Below are 25175 nucleotides of genomic sequence, written 5' to 3'. Positions count from 1 at the left end.
TGCCCAACATTGAGCCCCACTGCGCTTTCGAAGCCATAGTCTCTTCCCTTTGGCCTCCCGTGGGCCTTCCATTCATCCATCTCTCTCTTTTGGTATCTCCCACCCCTTCCTCCCCAGCTCTTTCTTCTGCAGTAAACCTGCCCGGGGCTCTCCTTTATGCACCCACCCCACCGAGAAAATGGCCTTGATGCTGAACCCCCTTCTAGCTACTGTCTGACCTCTCACCCCCGCTCACAGCTTGATTTCTTCAAAGAGCAAGTCCACACTTGCTGCTTCTCCGCTTCTCCTCCTGTTCTCTGCACACGGCCCCCCTTTGACTTCTGCTTCCCTCTTCCCCGCCCGCTGACCTGGCTTGTCTGGCGCCAGCTGTGGCTTCCGCCTGCGCAGTCCAGGATGCCAGTCCTGGTCCTGCTTGTCCTCACAGCCCTCTATGTGTTGACAACTGTGCCCGACACCGGGCCTGTCTCCTGGTTCTTTTTTATTTTTTTGCATTTTTTTTTATTTTTTTAATTTCTTTATTGATGAAGGTATCACATATTTGTCCTCGTCCCCCCATTCCCATCCCAAACCCCTCCCCACACATGCCCCCACCCCCCTGTTGTCCTTAACTGCTGGTTAGGCTCATATGCTTGCACACAAGTCCTTTGGTTGATCTCCCCCTTTACCCCCACCCTTCCCTACCCTCCCCCCGAGGCCCGACAGTCTGATCCATGCCTCCTTGTTTCTGGGTCTGTTCTTGTTCATCAGTCTATGCTGTTCATAATTTCCCCTAGATGAGTGAGATCATGTGCTATTAGAAATACACTTATAAGAACCGAAAATGAGACAAGCAATAATGGTATGGTGACAGGCAAATGAATTCTTTTTTGACCTCTCTCAGCCTCATTTCCTGCCTCCTCCTCCTGTGCTCAGTTTTTATCCAATTAGATTATGTTTGGTCCCCTGTTCCACATTCCTTCAATGACTTTCCAATGCCTTTGGAAAATTATTGGGTGTGTTATACAAGCCTCTTTCGGTGTGTAACCCCAGACCTTTTATGACGACGGGCCCTCATTCTCCAGCCCGACCTCAGTGCATCCATCCGAGCAGCTTTCCAGGCCATTCAGACCCTCGTCCTCAGGCTTATTCAGGGCTCCACCTGCGCACGCTCAGTCCTCTGTCCAGGGTGCAGGCTGGCCTCCACCCCATGCCGCCAACTCCCCCCTCTATGCCTCACGATTCTGTTCACTTACAGAAAGCCTCGGGGACCCCTCCGACTAGGTCAAGTATTCCTTCTCTGAGCCTCCTGGCGCCTGGTGCTGCCTCCCCTGCACCCCTTCTCTGTCTCCACCACCAGAGTGAGCCGCCTGCTGGCAGGGGCGGTCTCCTGTTAACACGGCGCCAAGCCCAGCACTCAGTACATGTACAGTGAATTCACCCATGGCTTCCCTCTTCCCTCACCTAACAAGCTCAGGCAGCTACACAGAAAAACAGAGTTGAAAGCTCATTGAATTGTTAGCGCAAAAGACTTCAATCCGAAGTGTATGCAGTTTGGACATTTCTCATCATGACACAGATGGGAACACAACAGGTGAGATTGTCCCCCATAGAGAAGCGGCAGTTCCACAGAGGCCTGGCACAGCAGCCTGCTGCTGCTCGGACCCAGGGGTGAGTCCAGTGTTCACTCTGATCCCAGAGGCGAGGTTGAGACCGAGCTATTTATACAAAGGAGTTTCTCCACCATAGGGATGCAAGCGCAAGCACATCACTAGGTCAGAACACGGAACACAGAGCTTGAAAACAGACCAAGTGTTGAGAGTGGATGATTATACTTATAAATTATGATTAATTTTACCAAAGACCTGTTTGCCACAGGACTCTTTCAAATGGATGCTTCCCTGAGCACTTTGCATCTACTCCAAGCTGGTTTGGCTCAGTGGATAGAGTGCTGGCCTTCGGACTAAAAGGTCCCAGATTTGATTCTGGTCAAGGGCAGAAGGCAGGAGGCAGCCAATCAATGATTCTCTCTCATCATTAATGTTTCTATCTCTCTCTACCTCTCCCTTCCTCTCTGAACTCAATAAAAAATATATTTAAAAAAATAAAAATAAGTAAAGTCAGCATGCAGCTTAAAATGTCAGGGCATGTGCAACTGCACGTTCTACACAAAGGCAGCGGGCTGGACCTGCCCCTCCCCCCGCCCAGAGGGTGGGTATGCGAACCACCTGGGGCGCCAATCCAGCAGGGGGCTCAGGCTCACCCAGACAGCACTGGCCTGGCCTCTCTGTCCAGAGTCTCTCAGAGAGGAGATTTGGGTCGTGCCGAGGTTTTGGAGGAGGTGACCCCCATCTGGCTGCTGTGAGCCCCACCCTCCAGCTCAGTGCTCTCAATCCTGGCTGCTGGTAGGATCCTCCTGGGACTTTCAGAAACCCCAACGTGCGGCCTTACTCCAGGTCAGCTAGAGGAGTATCTCCAGGAGTGGACACTGGTATTGGTAGTTGGAAAGCTCCTGGCGGATCCGAACGTGTAGTCAGGGGTGGAGGGTGGGCAGTGATCTCATGCCTCCAGTTACTGGTCCTCAAACTTGGCTGCAGGTGGAATCACCAGGAGCCTCCCCAAGCCCCGCCCCCAGCCGCTGCTGTGATTGCTGTGGGAGGCAGCTTGGTGTGCACACAGGGTTTGCAAAGGCTCGCTGGCCATTCGAATGGAGAGCAAAGTGCCGGAGCCCCAGCTGAGACTCATCCTCCCACAGCCCCTAAAAGAGCCCGTTTTACCTTGAAAAAATCCATTGTCATGAGACGATGAGAAACGCAACCTGTGGGGAACATATTTATCCGCCCGGCTGACCTGAGGTGGTAGAGGCAGAATTCTCCTCGGAAAACAGGTGTCTGTGCTGGAGGGACAGGAGCCGCCTGCCTTAGTGCACAGATTAAACTCGCCACACGGAGGGCGCCGCTGCCTGGGCCACAGCTGAGCATCCTGAGCTCCCGGCTGCCTGAGTGACCCCGTGGCCTCCGCAGGCGCCCATCCCTCCCTGGACGCTTGCAGGGCAGCCGCACTGATAATAAACGGAGAGTGGATTCAATTATTGTAAATTTCTGGGTCATTGCTAATGGCGTTTCCCTCCCTTCTCCTTTCATCCTGTGTTCAAAATAGTTTTCTCTTTGTACTTGTCTGATCAGATGTCAAACGTGAGTTAGTGCCCGTCCTGGGTAGGTAGGCTGCAGACTGCGCCCTCCACCGCGCCTCCTCCTTGTAGCAGGTTGGGAAATATCAGCACCTTCTTGAAAAAGACACCAGGCTCCGGTGGTACCACTCACCCCCATCCAGACTTACAGGCTTAACACGGGGGATCCTCTCCAACAACTCCATGGCTCCTGATGAGGATTCTCATATGAAGCTTTTTAAAATGAAAATAAAGTTATTGGTTTATTTGGCTTTTTTCTTTTTTTATTGTTTAAAGTATTACATATAGTAGTACATATATCTCCCTTTTTCCCCCATTGACCTTCCCCCAGCCTCCCCTACCCCCTGTCGCATGCCCTCATCGCCGCCCCCACCCCCCCAGTGTCTTGTGTCCATTGGTTGTGCTTATATGCATGCATACAAGTCCTTTGGTTGAGATCAACCAAAGGTTTATTTGGATCTTGAATTTAGAACAGTGGTTCTCAAATTGGGCTACACCTTGGAATCACCTGGGGAGATTTAAAAACTATTCATGCTTATAACTGTCCCAAAGATACTCAGATGGTGTGAGGATTGACCCCTAAGGTAATGGGACTTTTAGAAGCTTCCCAGGTGATTCCAGGGTTCAGCCAAGGTTGGTCCTACTGGTATTTGTAAATAAGAGAGATTGAGAAAACAGGTGAAGGACACCCATAGAGAAACATCTCTCAAGTCCCAACCTTCCTCCCTCTGAACCACAGAGGCATTTAGCTTCTCTATGAGCGCATGCGGTCGGATGAGTTTCCTAGGAGACAAAAAGCAAGGTTAGGCCACAGACACATCCCAAAACCAGGCGTGTTTCCTCAGTGTCCTTTCCTCTCTCCAGGGTATTTTTGCTGGGGCTGCTCTCACTATCCCCTCCCTCTTCCGTGGCTCATCAGCCTTTCACAGTGTTGTTCGGGGGCCACAGATACAGCAAAAAACACCGGTGCTATGGGTGAGGATGCGCCTGGAAGGAGTGGGGGATACACAGGATGTCCCGTGGTGGGAGAGATCCTGAAGGAGTTTACAGTAAACCCTGGGGGCCGCACACTGTGTTTCCCTCCCAGGTAGACACTCTGGGTCTTGGTCTCTGCTTTCATCCTCCCTCGGGCCTCCCTCTGAGACCCTTTCCTTTCCGTGAACATTCTCTCGTCCTGTGCTACATATGTTTTGAGTCCTGCTGAGAGGTCTGGCTGTGACAGCCACAGTCAATGGCCTACCCATCCCCAACCCCATCTTCCTTCTTTCCTGCCAGCAGAATCCAGAATTTCCTCTGGCATCTGGCCCAGGGGTGAAACTCGATTATTCCAGCTGTGGTTTTCCACCCTGGCTGTACACCTGTGATATTGCCCTGGCTGGGTGGCTCAGTTGGTCAGATACATACCCAGGTTTCCGGTTTGATCCCCGGTTAGGGAGCATACAGGAGGCAATTGATGTTTCTCTCATAATGATGTTTCTCTCTCTCTCCCTTTCTCTCTCTAAAAATCAATAAAAGAATATATCCTCAGGGGTAAGGAAAAAAAAACACACCTGAGTTATTCTTTAAAAAATGCTGATAATTGGGCCCCACTCGCAGAAATGCTGATTTAATTGGTCTGGAGTGTGTATTCAAAGCTCCCAGGTGATTAAAATGTGCAGCCAGGATTGAGGATCATTGGTCTAGGTTAGAACAATCTTGATTCAGGATTGGGCAGATGATGCCAATTTGGCCAATGACACGTGAGAACGCAGGGATAGGGGTGGGATTTAAAAAAAGCTTTCTGCCCCTTCAGGAAGGGATGTTCCCTCTTTCTCCGTGGTCTCTGGAGTTGCGGGGCAAGGCTGAGGTGCTCGGGGCCACGCAGCTATCTTTGCCGACTGTGGGCATCATGCCAGAGGGCTGAAACTCCCCTGAGAGAATTGCAGAGGGCAATGTTGGAAAGAACCTAGGTCTTAACCATGTCGCCAGCTGCTAAATCAGTCAAGCTGGGACGCCCCTCTCTTTGAGGCTGCTTGCCTTGTAAGGCGCCTGTTCCGTTCACCTTGCAGCAGGCCCGGGCCCAAGCCCATCAGGATCCCAGGCTCCGGGTTCCAGAGAGGCTTTGAGGTCTGCCCTGCGGATGCGCAGGGATGAGTGTAAAGCTCCTCCGACTCCCATGAAGCAGCTCCCGGGAGAGAGGAGCCTTCAAGAACCGGTGAGTGCTCTGTGCGGCGAGTGAAGGCCGTGGGAGTGTTGCTGGAGGCGGGCAGACTGGGGCCTGGACCCTGCTTACTGATTGTGTGAATTGAGTCAGTCCAGCTCTGTGTGTCTGTTTTATCATCTGTCCGATGAGGTGAACACCTACCTCAGAGTGTGGTTACCATTGTTCATTTAATGGCTTTAGCGCAGTGCCTGGCATGTTGCAAGTTTTTACTGTTAGTAAGTGGGAGTTTTTGCTAGTTTTGATATATTCACCCTCGTTATGCTACAATGAGCAAGAGTTGAAATAACTGCACAGAATGAGAGGTGCTTGATTCTCACAGGCCTGACTACTGCTTGACAGTTTAGAAAGACTGAACAAGTGCTTCCTGTAGCCCGTCCTCCTGGAATCTACCTAATTCAGCTTGACTTGCTAAGGCAGCATAGACTGTGTCCCTGGAACTGAGCTCCATTCCAGCCCCGCCCACTGATGGGCTTGATTGATTCTTGGAGCCCACAGCTGCCTACTGCTGGCTGGGCGGAGGGTCACCTCTTCCCTGGGATTGCACCCCACTTGGGACAGGAGCTGTGAAGGTGAGAGGGGGCTAGGTGAGTCTGTCAGGGAGAGGGTTCTCCAGCTTTGGGGCTGAGTCCTAGAATCCAGTGTCCCCTAGATTCAGAGGCTGTCACAGTGGGGCGTCCCACCCTCTCCCACAATGTCAGCCCCATCTGCTGTCCTGGAAATAGGGCTGGGGATGTATCGGACCTTAGTCTCTAGTTGGTTCTAAGGGGCTTAATTGGGGCTCCCCAGAAGCCTCAGTGCCGGGGTCCCCTCCCCTTTTCTTCCTTCCTCTGGGTCTGTGGTCCATCCATGTGTCCCTCGCTTCGCTGGGCTTCTCCTGGCCTTGACTCAGCTATGGGATCTCCTTCCCACCATCATTTGGGCTCCAGCTGTCCTGCTCCCTGCCCTCCCATCACTTCGGCCCCCGCTGGGATTCTGTGCTCTCCAGGAAATCTGCTGCTGCCACTTCGGTGAGCTCCTCACTTCCCGTGATTCTGGAGTGTCCCTGCCCACCTGGTCGCTTAGACTTAGTCGTCTCCATTAGGCTGCCCTCTGCTCCGCCGTTTCTCCACCGGCACGTCCTCCCCTCCAGTCAGTAGTGCTGCCCTGCTCACTGTGTGCGCTGGTTTCCATCATTCTCGTTTTACTCTTACATTCCCTCTCATGTCTACTTCAAACCCATGTTGTTCCTCCCCTCCTGCCTTTCTGGAGGTCTTGCTGTATCACTTTATCAACCATCCTCTTTTGCCAGAACTTTCAGTCTCCTTCTCACTACTTATTCTTTCTCATTCATTTTTAAATATGTTCAGGTTTCTCCTATCTTTTCTTTTAAGGACGCTTCCCCCTCTTATCTGGGCCTCCCCTTTCCTCCATAGAAAGAGTTGTCCAGACTCTGCCTTCCCGTCCTCCCTTCTCACCCCTTCTTAGCTATCAGCAGTGTGGCTTCTCCTCTCTCTACTGAACACTGTCCCTCCCCTGGGACACCGTGAGCTCCCGGTGGCTCAACCCAGGTGTTTCCTGAGTCTACAGGGGAATGGGTGTGGCTCTGGAATATCGGCCTCGGTTAGAATTCAGGCCCCCCTCCGCCCTTGGGAGAGACTGGACCTTGGCTAAATTCCTTACTTCTTTTAGGGTAGGGGCTGTTTTCCTAGAGCCTAATAATAATCATAGCTCCCATTTAGGGCAAGTACCACAGGCAGGCCTTCTGCTCAGTGCTCTCTGGTTACTGCGGCCTCTGTGAGTGGAAGCTCAGAATGTTCACTGAATGAGTACATTTTGCCCAAATAATCTTAATCCGGTACTTTAAATCCTCACTTCCACATTCACCTCATCCTGTTCACTGGGTCTCTGGTTTATTTTCCAATTAAGAAATTATTAAACAAAGGCTTTCATCCTAGTGTTCAAATTTGAGCGTCCTCTGACTTGATATCTTGCACAGACAGTTTGAATCTATCCCATGACTGAGCAGGAGAGGTGCCTTCGAAGTGTCTGTCCATAGGGGAGTCACATCTTGATTTGGTATTTAAATTCAGGACGGTTAAATTAATATCACTCTGCAATGAAAAGTTGATCATTATGGTTGTGATCAGGTAAAAAAAAATTTTTTTTTAATTCTATAACACAGGCCCTCCCCCACAATTTGTGAGGTTAGAAAATCGGGGGTTAAAAAAAAAAAATCTAGCAAAGGTCCTAGAATGAAGATCTTTGCATAGGAAGAAAAACTACTTTGTAAAAATAAGCAGGTAGACTGAATGGGCAATTAAAATCCAACTGTTGGGGGTATGGCTGAATCCAGGTGGTAGGTGGCCAGAGGAGGCTGCTGTGCTCCGTCATCCTCTCGGGCAAATAGTAGCAAGAATGGCCACCAGCAGCAACAGGCTTCCCTTTTGCCAGCTAGCCACCCTGCCTAAACAGTCCTCTCCCCCATAGTCCTGGGGAAGAAATCATAGAATTGATTGTGATTTGTCTGCCTTGGATCATCAACTCAACCCTGAATCATTTTGGCCAAGGAAATGGGACTGGGTCATGTGCCCAGTGGAGGTTGGACTCAGGATGTGGCATTTCCCTAAATGAAAGATGTGTCTGTTACCAGAAGAAAGAATGCTGATCAGGCCCAAACTGGTGTCCAATGTAGAAGATAAATGGTGGCCTTTCTCCCGATGGCCACCAGCTGTTATGTCCAATCATTGCTCCCCCACGGATAACAGAGTTAGGCTGTTGCTCTAACTCTGACACTCACTCACCCTTCAGAGGTGCTCAGAGCCAGGCCTGAGGTGTTTGGATAGGAAGTGCACTCTCAACTAAGGCAAGACACAGATTAAGTTGGGAAAATTGGAAAATGAGTTTATTTTCAAAAATTAGGAGGACTCCCCCCAAAGCCTCCTTTTCCTCCTCTTTCCTCTGGTTCTCCCTCCTCTGTGGCAGAAGCTGACCAGGGAGGGAGGAAAATTCTATAACACAGGCCCTCTCCACACCTGGTGAACCCAATGAGGTGAATGTGGAAGTGAGAATTTAACAGCCCAATGCTTCTAACACCCAATTCACTGGTTGTTTCTCATTTTGTTGATGGACACCTTGGCTTCCCAAATAAGAAAAGCAATCAGGAAGGTTTCAGAGTGATGAGGAGAGAGGGAGAAGGAGAGAGGGCCAGGCATGTGCCAGCAGAACATCCGCACAAGGACAGAGTGCCAGCCGCCCAGCCAGGCTGGCAGACAGGCCCTCCAGCAGGCAGAGTGACAAGAGGGTAATCAGAATCACTTTCCACTTTCCTTTGAGGCAGACACAGAGCCAAAATGGAAGCAATGCCGGGGGGATAAATTGGTTTTTGCTCTTTTAACTTCAAGATCCATTCCCTGGGGTCCCTCCCATCTGATGGATTGATTGACAAGCTCACTGGGCAAGGAGAGGATTCCATATCCAAGATTCTGAGCTGTTAGGGGATTCTCTGAAGCTAATTGAATGCGAATGTCAGCTGCCATAGAGGGAACAGGGAAAGGAGAGAATTACCTTTAGCCAGGGAACTTTCCGGAGCTTAGAGAAAAACCAAACGGTAAGAAAAGTCTCTTGAACTTCAATTTAAGTTCTTTGGGGCCCCAGCAAAGGTCAGTTAAATACCATGTTTTAATTATTTTTCAAAGTATTTGTTGCTGTCTTGCAATTCAGAAATTCACAACTAGAATTTTAACTGGCATAATTTTGTATATTCAATTTTACATGTTGATGTTTTTATTATATAATGAATATTGTAAACCACTGCAGTTTTCAAAGATATCATAAATGGTTTTATAATATTCTAGGGTAAGGATATATTATCCTGCATTTCTTTTTTTTTTTTTTGATGCAAAATATTTATTCCAAGTTATTTTATGCAGTAGTTTCCCCCTCAAGACCTGTTATAACCACATCTTTTAAATCTGTAAATAATGTTATCAAAATAATCTTAATCTTTGGAATCTCACAAAAATTTATATTTTACAATCCACCCTGAATATCAAGGCTGCAAGAATAACACATTTCCTATATCCAAATATTTTACAGCTGTACCCAACAAACAAACAAACAAAACACACCCCACATATGCTTGGTTAAGGGCTAACGTTACCTGAGCAGCCAAAACTAAAATAAAATATCCAAATTATTAGCATTAATTTAATCCAAACTAATAAAAGAGTAATATGCTAATTAGACCAGGAGACCTTCCAGAGACCTTCCAGACGTCCTTCTGGACAAAGCCAGGGGCTTGGCTGGCCTGTAAACTGTCCCCAAACAGCTCTCAGCCCCTCACCCAGGCTGGCCACACCCCCTAGCAGGGATCCCCACCCCGAAGGATGTGTGGCCAGCCTGAAAATGGCCTTCAGCCCCTCGCCCAGACTGGCCCCAACCCCCCCAAGGGGACCCCCACCCTGATCCAGGATCCCCTTCAGGGCAGACCAGCCGGCCCCCACCCATGCACCAGGCCTCTATCTATACTAATAAAAGGGTAATATGCTAATTAGACTGGGAGACCTTCTGGACAAAGCCATGGTGGCAGGGCCGGGGCAGAGGCAGTTAGGGGCGATCAGGCCAGGAAGGGAGGGCAGTTGGGGGCGAGAAGGCCAGCAGGGGGGCAGTTGGGGGCGAGCAGGCCGGCAGGCAGAGCGGTTAGGGGCGATCAGGCAGGCAGGCAGGTGAGCGGTTAGGAGCCAGAGGTCCCAGATTTCGAGAGGGATGTCCCAGATTGGAGAGGGTGCAGGCCAGGCTGAGGGACACCCCCCTCCCCCCCCCCCCACCCGTGCATGAATTTCATGTACCAGGTCACTTGTACAATTATAACTTCAGTAGTCACTTTGTCATTGACAATGATTACTTGAGCATAGGGGTGAGTGTCCCAAGGGCTGGTGGAAGCTATTGCTGTAGACCAGTGTCTCCTCCTCTCTGCACTGGCAGCTCCCACTTGAGCATCGCCCCATATATACTGTGTGTGTATTTTAAAAATATTTCTCACCACACAAATTTTCTCTACGAAGCAAATAACAGGAAAGAAAAACAACAAAAGCTAAACAAGCCAATCGCTCTCTCTTTGGGATATGATTATTTCCCCTGTGCGTGAAATATTCAACAACAACGAAAGAAAAGGAAAGGATTTTTTTTTTTTTTTTGTATTCTCCGTAAGCACACAAGCTGAGTTTATGGGTCAGATTTAACTGAACATTTATGTGCCTACTTCCAGGCATCGTCATCTGATGTTTCACTGCTACTGGTTTCTGTGTCTGAATCCTCAAACTCTGCTTTGCACGTGCTTCTCCAAGGGGAGAACAGTCTAGAAGTGCAGCTTTGCAAGAAGCCATTCTTCCCAAAGCCATTTCTTCTCAGCTGCTCTGTCTTCATATGGAACTCCTTAAGCTCATCCTCTGTGAGGGGAAGGTGATTCTCATCATTGTCAGGAAACTCCTGCCATCCCATTGCTTTCAGTAACCTGTGCTCTGCTTCCGGTGAGGGTGAGAGGACCTCGCCTTCCTCCTCTACAGGGAGAGGGAGACCATTCTGATGACAGCCTTCCTCTCCATTTTCCTTTGGTTCAGGCGTGCTCTTGTCCTCCAAATCCTCCAGCTTGTCACAGTCTCTGTTCTCTGAGAAGTCTCCATTCCCGTCATCCTTCAGAGTCTTCAGAAACTCACTTTTCCTGTCGGTGGTTTGGCGGGTCAACTTGGTCAGAGGAGAGGAGCTGATCTCAATGGGAGGCGTGGTGCTGGAGGGACTCTCTTTGGGAGAGCTTAAAACTGCACCACCAGCCAGTACCACTGGTTTGGTAACAGAGATTGGACTGGTAAAAGCAGACTCCCGGCTTGAGGAAAGGGATCCTGATTTGCGTTCCATTCCGTTAGCTTTCCATGCACTGGGCTTGGAAGGAGGTGGTGCAGGCTTAGGAACCAGGTTCTTATAGACCCTTGGAACCATGTTGGACGATTTGTTCCCATTTGCATAGTGAATCCTGGTGAGGTGAATGCAGCAGAGAAGGTAGCAGCAGGATCTTCTTTGGAAACTTCTTTGATAACTAGCATTTTGGAGGTTTGTTTGGCACCAGGTGGGTTCTCCCGCACTCCAGAAGGGGTCCCAATAGGTCTGCATGGCTGGTTCTGTTTGCCCGCTTCTGGATTCAAAGAAGGGAAGTTTTCCTCTTCAAACTGCAACTTTTCCACCTTGTCTTCTTTCCTTTCTCCCCTAATCTCTGTAGTGGCTTTTCCTGAAAGGCACAGCCTTTCCTGGAGTGAAAGCTGCCGTTCCAGTGGCGATGGTTTCCTGCGCCACCCCCACTACGCTGGCTCATGCCCTCATGACCACGGGAAGAGCCATGCCAACCAGAGAGGTTCCCCGTGATTCCAGCATGTGCTCCCTTAGAGACACCCAAGTCCACAGAACCATGGTGAATCAGGGCGGGCTGGTGCCAGGAATCTCCTGTCGTTGGTAGAGGTCCATTGTTAAAAAAGCCGTCAGAGGAATTATGTCCATGACGGCTTACTCCAAATCTACCATCTCCTCGGGGTAGGTGCTCTCTGTGTTTCTCAAAGGTGGCAGTCAGTGACCTAACTGCCTGTGGTGTTGAAAAATTGAGCCAAGCAGGAACAAAGTCATGCTGCGCCATTCAGGTCCCGTGTCTCTTTTCAGCAAGGTGAGGCATCCAACCTCATGGCCAGGATCCCTGAGGGTAACCTCTGTGGTCCTGATTCCGGACTCCTTGAGTCTGCCAGCTGGATTTCCCACGACGTTCTCGTTAGAAGGGTGCTTAATAAGGCTGACCGGCAGCACACCTTATGATGAAGCACAAAGAAGCCAGGCTCTGTGTGCATCACTCTCTCAGTCCCCTCAATTGCTCATCTTAAACTACCTAGTTCCTGACATGGTTTCCAAAAGGGAAAAAGCGGGGAGGGGGAAGGGGAAGATAAAAAAAGTATTTGTTCCATTTAAAAATGGGGGGAAGGGCAAAGACCTATGTCTATGTTCACCTCATTCAACTTCCTTGAGTGATGGCTCTATGATGTTGTTTAAATAGATAATACATGGATATCTGCACAGTGAGTACGAACACTGTTCATAACAAGGTCATAACTAGAAAGAGAGGTAGACTTGCAAGGGCAAATAATGTCATCTAAGTGACAGATAAAAATATAATATTAAAGAACTATAAAAGATCTTCTGAGCATTCAACTCCAGTGGCAAAACATCCACATGACAAAGCCCTTAATTTACAAATCTCGTTATTCTTACATAACTGCTAAAAATAGTGTGCAGATATGTATTTATATTTGTTTTCTTCAAAATCTAAGGATATAAGAAATCTTGTTAAAAAAAAATCAGACAGGAACTTGATATACTTTCCCCTCCAAAGAATAGCAGCTTTCAAGGCAAATTTCATGGTATAAAGCTCCCAAATGTATCTTCTATTTCTTTGGTCTTCACTATTTATAAATTCACAGCAAAATTAAAACAAGTAGAAAGATGGGAGTTAAGGAGTAGTCAAGGAGAAAGAGTTCCAAAGTGAGGTTTTCTTCTCTTCAGTTTTCTGTATTTCACTTGTTTTGCCCTTTCCTGAAGACTGAAATTGAGCTACTAGAAGGTGATGTGAAGAATCTTCTGTTGCTTCAGTAGAGAAGTCATTTATTATTTTGGATCCATATTCATCATTAATCAATCATTTAAAAGGCCACAGGAATCTAACATGGGCAGCGGCCGAGCTGCAGCTAGGCACCAGACGCGGTGTCTGAGGATGCATCCTCGGCTTCCTGATCCCACAGAGCTGGAGAGCCCACAACCATAACAAGCTCTTCCCCACCATACTGCGTTTCAACATTTTTTTCTCTTTGGTCAGTTTGGCTGTTTCCAATAATTTATAAGTTGTTCCAGCTTACATGTAGGGCTGTGTTTATTCATTCTTGCCAGCATCAAGTATTTTTTTAAAAATTTGTTGTCAATTTGATAGGCAAAATAGTTAATCTTTAATTCACCTATCTTTAATTACTAATCAGGATAAATATTGTTTTGAATGTTTATTAGTCATGTGCATTTCAACCTCTGAAAAGCATCTTTATGCTCTTTGCAGATTTTTCTTAATGGTGAACAGGATGTTTATATTAATACTAGTAGCCTTGCACACGAATCTGTGCATGAGTAGCTGGCTGCTGCTTGCCTCAGCTGGTCACCCCGCCCAATGCCACTGGTAGCTCTCCGCTGCTCTCTGCCACTCTCTGCCCACTGCCCCACCCTCCTGTAGCTCTCTGCAGCTTGTAGATCAGTCGTGACATTACGGTGTCCTGGCTAATTTGCATATTCCTCTATTAGTATATTAGATATTTAAAGATATGTTTACATATGAAGGATGTTATAATAGTTCTTCAGTTTTATTGCTAACATTTTATTTTGTTTTTTCTATTTAAAACTTTTTTGTAGAAGATATATCTGTTATTTAATAAATAATTATTTATTTTTGAAGGGTAGTACATGTGTTGTATGATTCCAGATTTGACAGTCTAAAGAGTATTCATAGTGTGTCCCTTCTATGGTATTGTTACCCTATCACCTAGTTGCCCTCTTGAAGTCACTCATTGTTATCACTATGTAGACTTTCTTCTACACATGACAAATTTATAAACACATTTTACATTCCTGCTTCCTTTATGCACAAATAATAAATATCTGTACTCTTCTACAACTTTTTCCTCTTATTTTCAAGTCCCATTTTCTATCAGTACATAAAGAGCTTCCTTGTTCTTTTTAATGACAGCAGTGTATTCCATTGAATGATTCATGATATTTTTTTTTTTTACCTACAAACATTTTGAAGTAGTCAGATCTAACAATCTTTCATTTATAATTTTATCCATTGATCTGTGTTCTTAAAACTTTTTGTTCCACTCTTAATCATTTAAACACTCATCTGTGTTTTCTTCCTGTGTGGTTTTAAATTAGACTCGAGATAAATGTTGATTCACATGCAGTTGTAAGAGGTGATGCAGACAGAACCTCGTAGCCTTTACTCAGTTTCTCTCAATGTTAACCTCTTGAAAACTATAAGTTATCACAACTAGGATTGGACATTGGTGTGTGAAGACAAAGCATTTCTATCTCCTCAAGGGTCCCTCATGCTGCTCTTCTATAGCACACCCACTTCCATCCCACTCTCTCTGTCCTTAATCTCTGGCAACCACTTACCTATTCTCCACTCCTGTAGTGTTGTCATATCAAGACTGTTATATAAATGGAATCATACAGTATGTGACTTTAGGGGCTTGGCTTTTTTCACTCAGCATAATTCTCTGGAGATTTCATCCCGGTTGCAAAAATCAATTGGGCATATATGTATGGGTCTATTTCTGTTTTCTCTATTCTGTTCTATTGACTATCTATATGATTATATCTTTGTCAATACTACACAGTCTTGATTATTGTGGCTATGTAAGTCTTGAAATAAGGTAGATGGATTCCTCCCATTTCATTCTTTTTCAAAATTGTTTAAGATATTATAGCTCCTTTGCCTCTTATAAATATTAAAATCATTTTGTCTATATCAGCAATTTTCATCCAGTGTGCAGCAAGAATTTTTAAAACATGAAAATGCCTATTTAGTCAGGGGCATGGACATCCTTTCCCTTGGATCAAGCATGTCAAACTCAAAGGCTAACACCGGCCAAATAAACAAGGCATGCCGCACGTGGGCCAGGAGTTTGACATGCTTGCCTTAGACTGTCAAATAAAAAATGATCACAGCCAACACAACAATAGCCATCCAGTGAGAATGCCCTGACTTGAGCCATAAATATATTGGTCATATAATAGAATTACATCTTATTGGTTACATTGCATAATAAAGTTGTGTCTGATTTGTTAATTCTTGGTACCAGAAATCCTGATATACAAGTATAGGCACATGCTTTTTTTAAAAGTCACTTTGGAGCAAAAATGGTAGGTAATGATTATCATTAGTTTTGTTTTGTTTTTATAAATCAATCAAAATTATACCTATGATTTTTGTCAGATCTGCAGAAAAGATGTTTTGGTGTGTCGCAGAATTTTATTAATTCGTTTATGTGTACCATGAGATGAAAAAGTTGAAAATCGTTGGTCTATATCAACAAAAACTTTTGTGGATATTTTTAAAAGAATTATATTAAATCTGTGTATTAGTTTGAGGAGAATTGACATCTGTACTATGTTGAATTTTCCAATCTATGAACACAGTATGTGTCTTATTTATTTAGTTCATCTTTAGTTTCTTTTATCAGCACATTTGTGCAGTTTTCAGCATGCAAGTTGTATATGTGTTTTGTTAGATTTACATCTAAGTATTTCTCCAAGTGATTTTAAATGGTATTATCTTTTAAATTTTGGTTTTTCATTATTATGTGTATAAGTGTGATTGATTTTTATGTGTTGCTCTTGTATCCTGTGACTGCTGAACTCATGTATTTGTTGTAGAATTTTTTTTTTTTGTAGATGCCTTGGAATTTTCTATATAAGCAAATAGGGACAGTTTTTCTTCTTCATTTCATTTTCTTCTGTATGCCTATTATTTCCTTGCCTTGCATTATTGCCCTGGTTAGAATTTGCAGCACTGTGTTGAGTAAGAGTGGTAAGAACAGACATTCTTCTAAACAGACAGTTCTTCTAAAATGGAGACATTTTAGAGGAAAAGTATTCAGTTCTTCACCATTAAGTATAATGTTAGCTGTAGTGGTTTTGTTTTCTTGTTTTGTTTTTGTGGATTCTTCTTATCAAGTTAGAAAACTTCTTTCTATTTCTAATTTTACAAGATTTTTTTTTAAAAATCATGAATGGGTTTGTGATTGTGTCAAATGCTTTTTCTGCATAAAATGATATGATTGTGTAATTTTTCTTCTTTAGCTTGTTGATATGGTGGATTACATCGATTTTCAAATATTGAATCAGTCTTGCATTCATGGAATAAACCTTACTGGTCATACTATATACATTTTTAAAAATATTACTGAAATCTATCTGCTAATATTTTGTTAAGGATCTTTACATCTATGACTGATATTGGCCTTTAGTTTTCTTTTTCTGTTCTGTCTTTATCTGATTTTGGTATTAGGGTAATAGTAGCATTACAAAATGAACTGGAAAGTGTTTATTCACCTGTCATCTGGAAGAAATTGTGTAAATTGCTATTGATTCTTCTTTAAACATTTGGTAGAATTCTTCAGTGAAATGATCTGAACTTACAGATTTCTTTTGGGAGGGGGGAGTTTTTTAAATTAAGAATTCAATTTCCTTAATAGTTATAGGGCTATTCAAATCATCTATTTCATCTTCGGTGAGCTATTGTAAAATTTCTTGAGGAGTTGGTCTATTTCATCTAAGTTGTTAAAGTACTGTGTAGAGGTATTTGTAGTATTCTCTTTTTACTTCTTTGATGTCTGCAGGGCCTTATTACTTCTTCGATGTCTGCAAGATCTGTAGTAATATCCCATTCATGCCAAATAATTTGTGTTTCTTTTTTTGTTATTCATCTTGCTAGAGATTATTCAACTTTATTGATATTTTCAACAGAGTTAGCTCTCTGTTTCATTTATTTTCTCTATTATATTTCTGCTTTCAATTTCATTTATTTCTGCTCTTATTTATTATTTCCTTCTTCTTTGTTCTTTTTTTATGTTCTTGACACAGAAGCTTAGATCATTAGAGACTTTTCCTTTTTTAATGTGTGCTATAAATTTTCCTCTTAGCACTGCTTTAGCTGTGTCCCACAGATTTTGATGTGTTGCCTTTTCATTTTCATTCAGTTAAATAAATGTATTTTTAAATTTCTCTTGAGACTTCCTCTTTGGGCTACTTAGGAGATTTGTTTAGTTTCCAAGTGTATGGAGAGTTTTTTGTTATCTTTCTGTTACTCATTTCTAGTTTGATTTCATTATGGTCAGAGAAACTGCATAATTTAAATTCTTCTAAATTTGTTGAAGTTTGTCTCTTAGGCCCAGGATAGGGGTTATTTTTGGTATATGTTCTCTGGGAACTTGAAAAGAAAGTGTATTCTGCAGTCATTGGGTGGAGTGTTCTGTTGATTAATGGTATTGAGTTCTTAATAATTTTCTCTATTTGTTGAGAGAGTAGTGCTGAAGACTCCAACTATAATCTGGGTTTGCACATTTGTCCTTTTTGTTTTGTCAGTTTTTGCTTTGTTTTTAGCTGCTGATCTTTGGCAGACATTGTAATTATATTAGAATGTGGTCTATAACACTTACTTGACTAAAATTTTCATTGTTGTATTTCTGAGCAAAGTTTTTTTTTTAAATCTATTGAAAAATGGTGTAATTTTTCTCCTTTAATTTATACCAGACTAAAGCTTCTTCAGCATCAAGTACATTTCATTTTTTTAATTGTTAACATTCAAAGTTCCAAGAGGGAATAAAGTGGCTGTGTTCTCTGTGAAGAGACATAAGGGTTATGTAATATTGGGGTAATTGGTTATAAAATGCCTGAAATTTCAGTCTGCTATTCACAGGTTGGCTTAATTAATATTAGGTTAAAAAAAGTATACTGTTAATTCAGAGCTTTTGGAAATTGTTTTACCAAAGGCCATGTTAGCAAGATGAATAAAAATATGAGCTTTAGAGGCAAACTTTGGGCTTTGAGTTCTGTAGTTGGTTAACTTATTTGTGTAGCTTTAGGACAATTGTGTAAAGTCTAATGGTTTCCTCACTTAGGAAATGGGAGTGAAAGGTGTTAGGATTGTTTTAAGGATCAAGTGGGTAACTTAGCGCAAGTGATCACTAAATTTTTGTTTTTATGGTCTCAGTTGGGAAAAGGGAGAGCACTAGTGAGTTTGGAGTTGGCTTTACGTCCCGTCCTGGAAAGTTTTCCCACAATAGAAACAGTTCCCTTTCAGTTGATGCAAAGGCATTCTATCCATCATAGGGACACTTATCGGGCAAAGTATGGGTGGCTGGGAAATGGTTGATTTTACCAATTCATGGGCCAGAAACATCATATTTAGAAAGTGAAAGTATGTTTACTTGTGTATTTAATCACACTGGCCATTGTGCAGAGAATCTTCATCTTTCCTTAGGTGCACCTTAGTCATGGAGAGAGCCAGGTTTCTGAACCAAATGCAGCGTGAGGTATCAAGTCCAGCTTTGTAATTATTCCTTTTGATCAGACATGCTGAAAATTAACAGCAGAACTAACTTCTCCTGTAAAGTGGTGTAAAGATTAAAAAACTGTATCATTGCTGCGGCGTTGGCTTAGAAGGGGCAAAAGGGAAGGCGGTGAAAACCTTGGGTAGGCCCTTGAGCAGAGCAGTTTTTAGGAAGACTCTCCGAGAATCTTAGTTTTGCAGTGACTTTCTCTCTGTGGGTTTCATTTTGTTAAATCGTTTTGATTTAACAGGAGACCAGAGCAAGAAAGGGCAGTTGGCAGGAAACCTTTAAATCCTCTATTAGGTATTTCTTTCCATTTGACATAATACCCAGTGGGGAGTCTTCATAAGGAAAGTAGTGACTTTTTTTAGGGGTGAAAAATCTGTGTTAAATTAGTAACACCCAATAGGCCCGGGATCCCCAGGAGCCATGAAATGGCTTTGTAATAAGGCCTCCCAGATATTTTTAAATATTACATGGGGACAAAAATATTTCCTTTGGCTGGTGACCCCATTATCTTTTCTGATGCCCCCTTTCCGATCTCTCACAATGGCTCTCCACATCAGAGATCAGGAAACGCGTCAGGGGTCTGGGCTGACACTGACCGCCAGCTCCCGGGCTTGACACCCAGTGTTCACGGAACGTGCAGTGGGGTCCCTAGGCAGTGAGGCCCTCAGCTCTATGGGCGAGAGAGACAGGCTCTCATAATTGGAGGGAAGCAGACATATTTAAAGAGACCAAACTGTTTTTCACAGCTGCCCTCTTCAGGGAAAGAATTCTCGCCTGAGAAGCTTTTCAGTGCGAATGAAGCATGGTGCTCCCAGGACCCACCTTCCCGTGGGAGTGATTCATTTTTTAAACTAGTTATCGAAATAAGAATATATGTGGCATGAACTCTAGTTTTACTGAGTTCTTATACGACTGTGGCATTATTTATTGCAGGAGTTTTAAAAAACAAAAGGAGCCCTAGTCAGTTTGGCTCAGTGGGTAGAGCGGTGGCCTGTGGACTGAAGGGTCCAGGGTTCCATTCCAGTCAAGGGCAGGTACCTCAGATTCAGGTTCTGGCCCTGGTCAGGGGCATGTGGGAGGCAACCAATTGATGTGTCTCTCTCACATCAGTCTTTCTCTCTCTCCCTCTTCCTTCCACTCTCTCTAAAAATCAATGTAAAAAATATTCTTGGGTGGGGATTAAACACACACACACACACACACACACACACACACACACAAACACACAAAAGGATTCAAACAAGCTAAGGTGGATGACTCAGTGGTTAGGAGACAAACTGCTAATTGGCTCTGCCTGCTGGTTCTGGAGTCACCTGGCAGACATCTGAGCAGGTGATTAAGTGATAGGTGTGCTGGGGTCAGGCCAGCTCTCCCATCCTCAGGCCTGTTACACACCATCTTCAGGTGGCCTGACTTGGTGTGGGTCAAAGCTACAGATGATGAGGGAGGAGGAAGAGGAGAGAGGAAGAACGGGAGGGAGGAGGGGAGAGGAGGGCGGTTTGGCTCCTGGCTGGCACCTGGAGGGCCTGGCTGCGGGGGGAAGAAGAATGCTGGGAGGAAGCTGTGCTGTAGGTTCTGAATAAAATCATATTCCTGCTTGAGTGAGACTTAGTGTTAAAGGTCCTAGTGCGCTATGGTGTATCGATTCACGATTCTACAAAGAAGAAATTGCAGGATGTTCTTCAGTGATTTGCAACTCGCTTTTTAGGCCGGCTTTATTCAGGTCTGCATGAAGGCTGGCCTTGTCTTAGAAGGCTCATGGCAACAGAGTGTTTGCAGGCTGTGCCCAGCTTGGCTAGAGCAGGGGAGACAGGCCAGTGGCAGGTCTGGGCCGCCACCCTTGGAGCCTCGCAGAGCCCAGGGGATTCTCAGGGTGGGTCCGGCACAGCGGGTGGGGCATCTCTGAGGCCTGGGAGCACAGTTGGCTGGGACTCGGGGTCGGGGGGTGGGGGGTGGGGGGGTGTGTGGCTAGGGAGGCTGGGGGAGGGACATGGCTGCTGACAGTACCTCCCAGACTCTGGCTAGCTGGGCCAGGTTCCCACCCCCTTTCTGACCTCACTACTTAAGGCAGTGAGGTTTCCAGCTGTGGGGCAATCTGTTGTGAATTCGATTTGGTGGGTCACAAGGAGCATTGGAAAGAGTGACATTGAGTAGAGGTCAGAATTCTTCACGAGCGGTGCACAGTTCCCGCCAGTGGACTCGGGTGCACCCGCTGTCTGTGCGCTGGGTAACAGTGGAAAATATACTCCTTTACTGTGGGTCAGACGTTTTACAGCTACAGGCTCTCTTCCTAGCAATCAGTACTTCCTACATGCGATTCCCCCCAGCACACATACATCCCTCAAAAGGAAGTGTTTCCATCCCCCCAAAGTTGGACACATTTAATCGGCCTTAAAAGATAGAAGCGGCCCCAGCAGGTGTGGTCATTTGGTTGGAACTTGTCCCTTACACTGAAGGGTGGCAGCTTTGATTTCCGCCAGGGCACGTGCCCAGTTGGGGGTGCATAGGAGAGACAGTTTATGGATGTCTCCCTCCTCTCTCCCTCTCCCTCCTCTCTCCCTCTCCCTCTCTCCCTCTCTCTCTCCCTCTCCCTCCCTCCCTCCCTCCCTCCCTCCCTCCCTCCCTCTCTCTCTCTCTCTCCTTCCCTCCTTCTCCCCTTCTCTATAAAAATTCAATAGAAACATGTCGTTGGGTGATGATTAAAAACAAAAAGAAAGAGCGGCTGTGAGAGCATTAGCCAGCCAGTGGAGTAGGGTCCGTGCCTGTGGTGGCCTCTGAGTGTGGACGAGCTGAACGGTCTGAGGAAGAGAATGGTGGAGGGGAGAGAGCATTTGGAAACATATCAGTTACCACTGTGGGAACAAACAACCCCAAAACTGAGGGGCCAATTAAGTACAGCCACTTAATTATGCTGGTGAATGTGTGGTCCAGGACAGGGACCCGCAGGCGTGGCTGGTCTCTGTGCCTTCATTTCTGAGGCCTCCGACAGGAAGACTTGGTGCGGGAGGCACCCTGCCCCCGGGGCTCACACATGAGCGGTTAATGCTCCCGGAGGCTGGGAGAGCACAGACCGCCTTCCCTGCAGGTGAGACTGTGGCCCTTCTGAGCTAGGAGGTCACATCTGCTGAGTTCTAACAGTTAGACACATCATTGAGGGCAATGACACAGCTCCCACCTTTCTAGGCGTGGGTGACAAAGAATTTGTGGAAAAGTCTTTAAAATGCCACAGGTAGAATTTTTTGGTGTTTTTTTTTTTGGGGGGGGGTGGTGGTGGTGGTGGTATTTTAGTGTTCTTTAAAGGAAAGGCTGTACTTGAACAGAAGGGACAGTGACCTCAGGCCAAGGTCAGAGGGCAGAGGTCTCTATGCAGAAGGAAAGGGGAGGCCCTGGGGCGGGAGAGTTGCTGGCAGAGCAACTTGTTTTTGAGATGTTCCAGGGGAGGCATCCCCTGAAAGGCCGGAGCAGACTCTCTGGTGCAAACACCGTCGGAAAGCCTCTAGCTAAAGACTAGACCAGCCAGTGGACACCCCCTGAGCCAGAGGTGCGGAGGGGACACCTAGGCTTTGCCCCTGCACAGGGAAGCCAGGGGTGTCCTCAGAGGGAGGCATGTGGGCCCGGGTACTCTGCCCTGTTCTTGGGAAGCCAGGGAGCTGGGTCCGCCCTGGAAGGGAGGGCTGGCCAAGGTCAGGGTTGGTTTCAAAGGGAAGATGACAGGAGTGGCTTCTAAGAAAGAACGCCCTGTTGGGAAAGTAGACAGGCTCCCAGCAAACGAGGCTTTCAAGCAATTTAGTGGGAAATGGGGCGCCTATTACACGATTACCAAGCAGTGTTTGCTCTCCTCGCTGGAATAATCCTCCCCATCTAGAGGCATTCATGTGGATAACCTGCCAAATCAAAATCGTGTTTATGGACCTTTAACAATGGGGGAGAGAATTCCTGGAGACTGATTTCCAGGGACCTCAAAATCCTCCATAGCCTGGGTTTGGGGGGTGGCCATTGAGGAGGCCCAGGCTGTCTGGACCCCCACCATGGGTTGGGGGGGGCAGGAAGGCCACTCACAGACCCCCTGAGAGGACTCAGCACAGCACCCATGTTGGCACTGCGTGGTACTTGGCGCTCTTTAAATATACCAGGAGCTCGTGTATAAATAAGTAAAAGGCCCAGGTGTTTGCCTGACTTTCCAGACGATCTGATTTAGGATAGCCACCCCCACCCCCGCTGCTGTTCCCCAGCTACCTTGGGGCTCTCCTGGGGCCCTTGGGGAGCAGTCAGATGCTCCCTGCCTGAAGCCAGGCCAGCGGGGGCTGTCTCTGGGCCTTCCCCTAACTCCATTCCCTCCCCTCTCCTCCTGGAACTTCTGGGCTCTTGGAGGGAAGTCATCTCTGGTTCTCAGGGGGTCCCTGGCCTTCAGCTCCTGTCTGACTCAGGCAGACCCCCCTTCCCCTCACACACATGAACCAATGTGGGGATATGTATTTCCTTCTGGGGCTCAGTATGGCTGATATGACTGCACTCGCACACATCTTGCAAACTCCCCTGGAAGTGGCGTTCGCTGAGGATGGGGTCAGGCTGCTGGGCTGCGTCCCTGCCCTGGCCTCTCTACAGGAGGGCCGCTGTCCCCTCCTTCCCCTGCGCCAGGCCAGCAGACAGTGGCTGGAGCTGGACAGAAGGTGGGGGCGCTGTTTGCGCCAGACTTGGAAACCGTTCCCTTGGCGCTCCCGTGCAGGCAGCGTGGGGGTCCTGGGTGGTGTTTCTTGCTTTTATTTGGGGTGGGAGCGAGGGCGGAAGGAGAGAAATCAACCCACAGAAATCGGGCTCTTGGATGGATTTTTTTTTAATGCCCCTCTCAGAGAGACCAATTCTGCAAAACTTCATTAGCAGGCCCATTAGTGCTCCCTGATTACAGGCTGCTGCCGCTGGTGGGAAGCCAGGCCGCTGCTGGGAGAGCAAATCAGCTCCAGCTAATGCGTATGCTAATAACACTGGTGCAGCATTTGCTGTTCCTCACAGACAGACAGTAAAGTGTCTGCTGTCTCCGCCAACTCTTACAAAAAAAGTAAAGGAGGGGAGGGCGCAACCAAAAAATAAAGCTGTCCACTTGCAACATTTATAGTCGGTATTTATAGACGAGAGCAGTCTGTCAGTGATTTCCAACCGCGCAGCGCCAGATGCAGACCCTGCGCCCTGCATTACTCAGGAGCCGCCTGCAGAGCCGGCTGCTGTGGCGGGAACTCCTGTCTGAGTGGGAAGAGCTGCTGGCTTACCCAGGTTGCCCCTGTCCTGCCACCTCCTCCTGGGGAGGAACTCCTGCTGTCCGCAGTGTTTGGTGGCACCTACAGATTTCACCAGCCGAGGCACCTCAGGGGATCCTGGAGAGCCTGTGGGGCACTGAACAATTTAGCAACTTTTGCTCCTGCCTTGTTAGATAGCAGTCAGATAGTTCCCACAGCAAAGCTGCTGGAATTGCCTTGACAAACATCACGCTCCGTATTTAAACCACGTTTATAGGCTTCGGGCTTATAATTGGAGATATTTTAGGGGAGGGAGTTGTTTCATGTTGCACAGATGCAGGGTCTTGGAATACACGTGGCACTGGCTGCAATGAGGAGGAAGCCGGTGGAGCTCATTAAGGCACGGAGTGACCACTGTGTGGGATTCTTGAACCCCACACCCCACCTATCTGGTTTAAAACCACTTTCAGCAATATTTCCAGCTTCTTTAGGAAACAATGGTTAGTTCAGTTCTTTAGACTTTCAAGTTTCTGTCAGGAGATATCTGATATTGTTAACTAATGTGGTGGAAAGTGGGGTTTTAAAATTTGGGCATCTCTCAAATTGTGTTAAGAGAAAGTTTGCACATTGAGTCTGGTTTTCTGCTTGGCAGCACTGAAAGACTGAAGTGAAACAATGTGAAAGGTCCCCAGTGGGAACCACATTTAACAGCTTTGGTTCCGGAGGGACCGGGATGCCCCAGGCTGTTCTAGTCCAGGTAGAGGCTGTGGCATTTCACCAGCACCGGGCCTGCTGCAGGTGGAAGCTGTCAGGTGTTCCGTGCAGTTGTGCTATCTTTAAAAAAAATTCTCTCCCAACAGAAAAAAGCCTGGAAACCAAGGTCTCTATAACACATTAGGAAACCTCTGGCTCTTTGGCCATTTCTCCAGTTATTTTTAGCTAACTCTATTATAATAAGCCAAGAACCAGGATGCTATTATACAACAGCCGCCTCGCATACCTGGGGCCAATGTTAGGGTTAAGGGCCTTCATAAAGGCATACATGTTTTATGTCATTTGGCCTTGAGCTACCATGAAATAGTTGGAAAAAATGAGAACATCTTTGCTTTCCTGTGTAGGTTTGTCTTTAACAAATGTTAAAAGAAGTAATTTTTTTTCTGGCTTTGCAGTTTCTGGTGATGGAAAACAGCAGGCAGGTTATCATGACCTGAAAGGGCCTGAAAGTTCAGAACCCGTAAAGACTTGTGACAAAAGTAAGGAATGAGAACCAGCTTTTGTAAGGGTCGTGAGTTTCACACTAGCGGTGCCACGGTCTCTCACCCAGCGCTTTAATTTGAGTGGAGCTCATGGGGTATGGGACCTGGCATGCGATTGCAGGCTTCAGGGTTAGCCCAGGAAAGGAG

General features: G+C 46.3%; 2 protein-coding genes across 2 annotated transcripts in view; one reads left to right on the top strand and one right to left on the bottom strand.

Annotated features, from left to right (window-relative positions):
- The window catches only part of GPR39 (G protein-coupled receptor 39), a 194396-nt gene that overhangs the window by 116472 nt on the left and 52749 nt on the right, over positions 1–25175 (top strand). The gene's annotated exons all lie outside the window — the stretch shown is intronic.
- On the bottom strand, positions 10016–16386 carry LOC307105937 (vasculin-like protein 1). The gene is given in 3 exon segments (XM_079781918.1): positions 10016–11374; positions 11377–11622; positions 11625–16386. Coding segments are annotated over 3 exon segments (1419 nt in total). The 5' UTR covers positions 12028–16386; the 3' UTR covers positions 10016–10604.

This window comes from Cnephaeus nilssonii (genome assembly GCF_951640355.1).
Source record: "Cnephaeus nilssonii genome assembly, chromosome: 10".
NCBI lineage: Eukaryota > Metazoa > Chordata > Mammalia > Chiroptera > Vespertilionidae > Cnephaeus > Cnephaeus nilssonii.
Note: the sequence above shows the minus strand (reverse complement) of the source record. Positions and strands in the feature narration are given on the sequence as shown.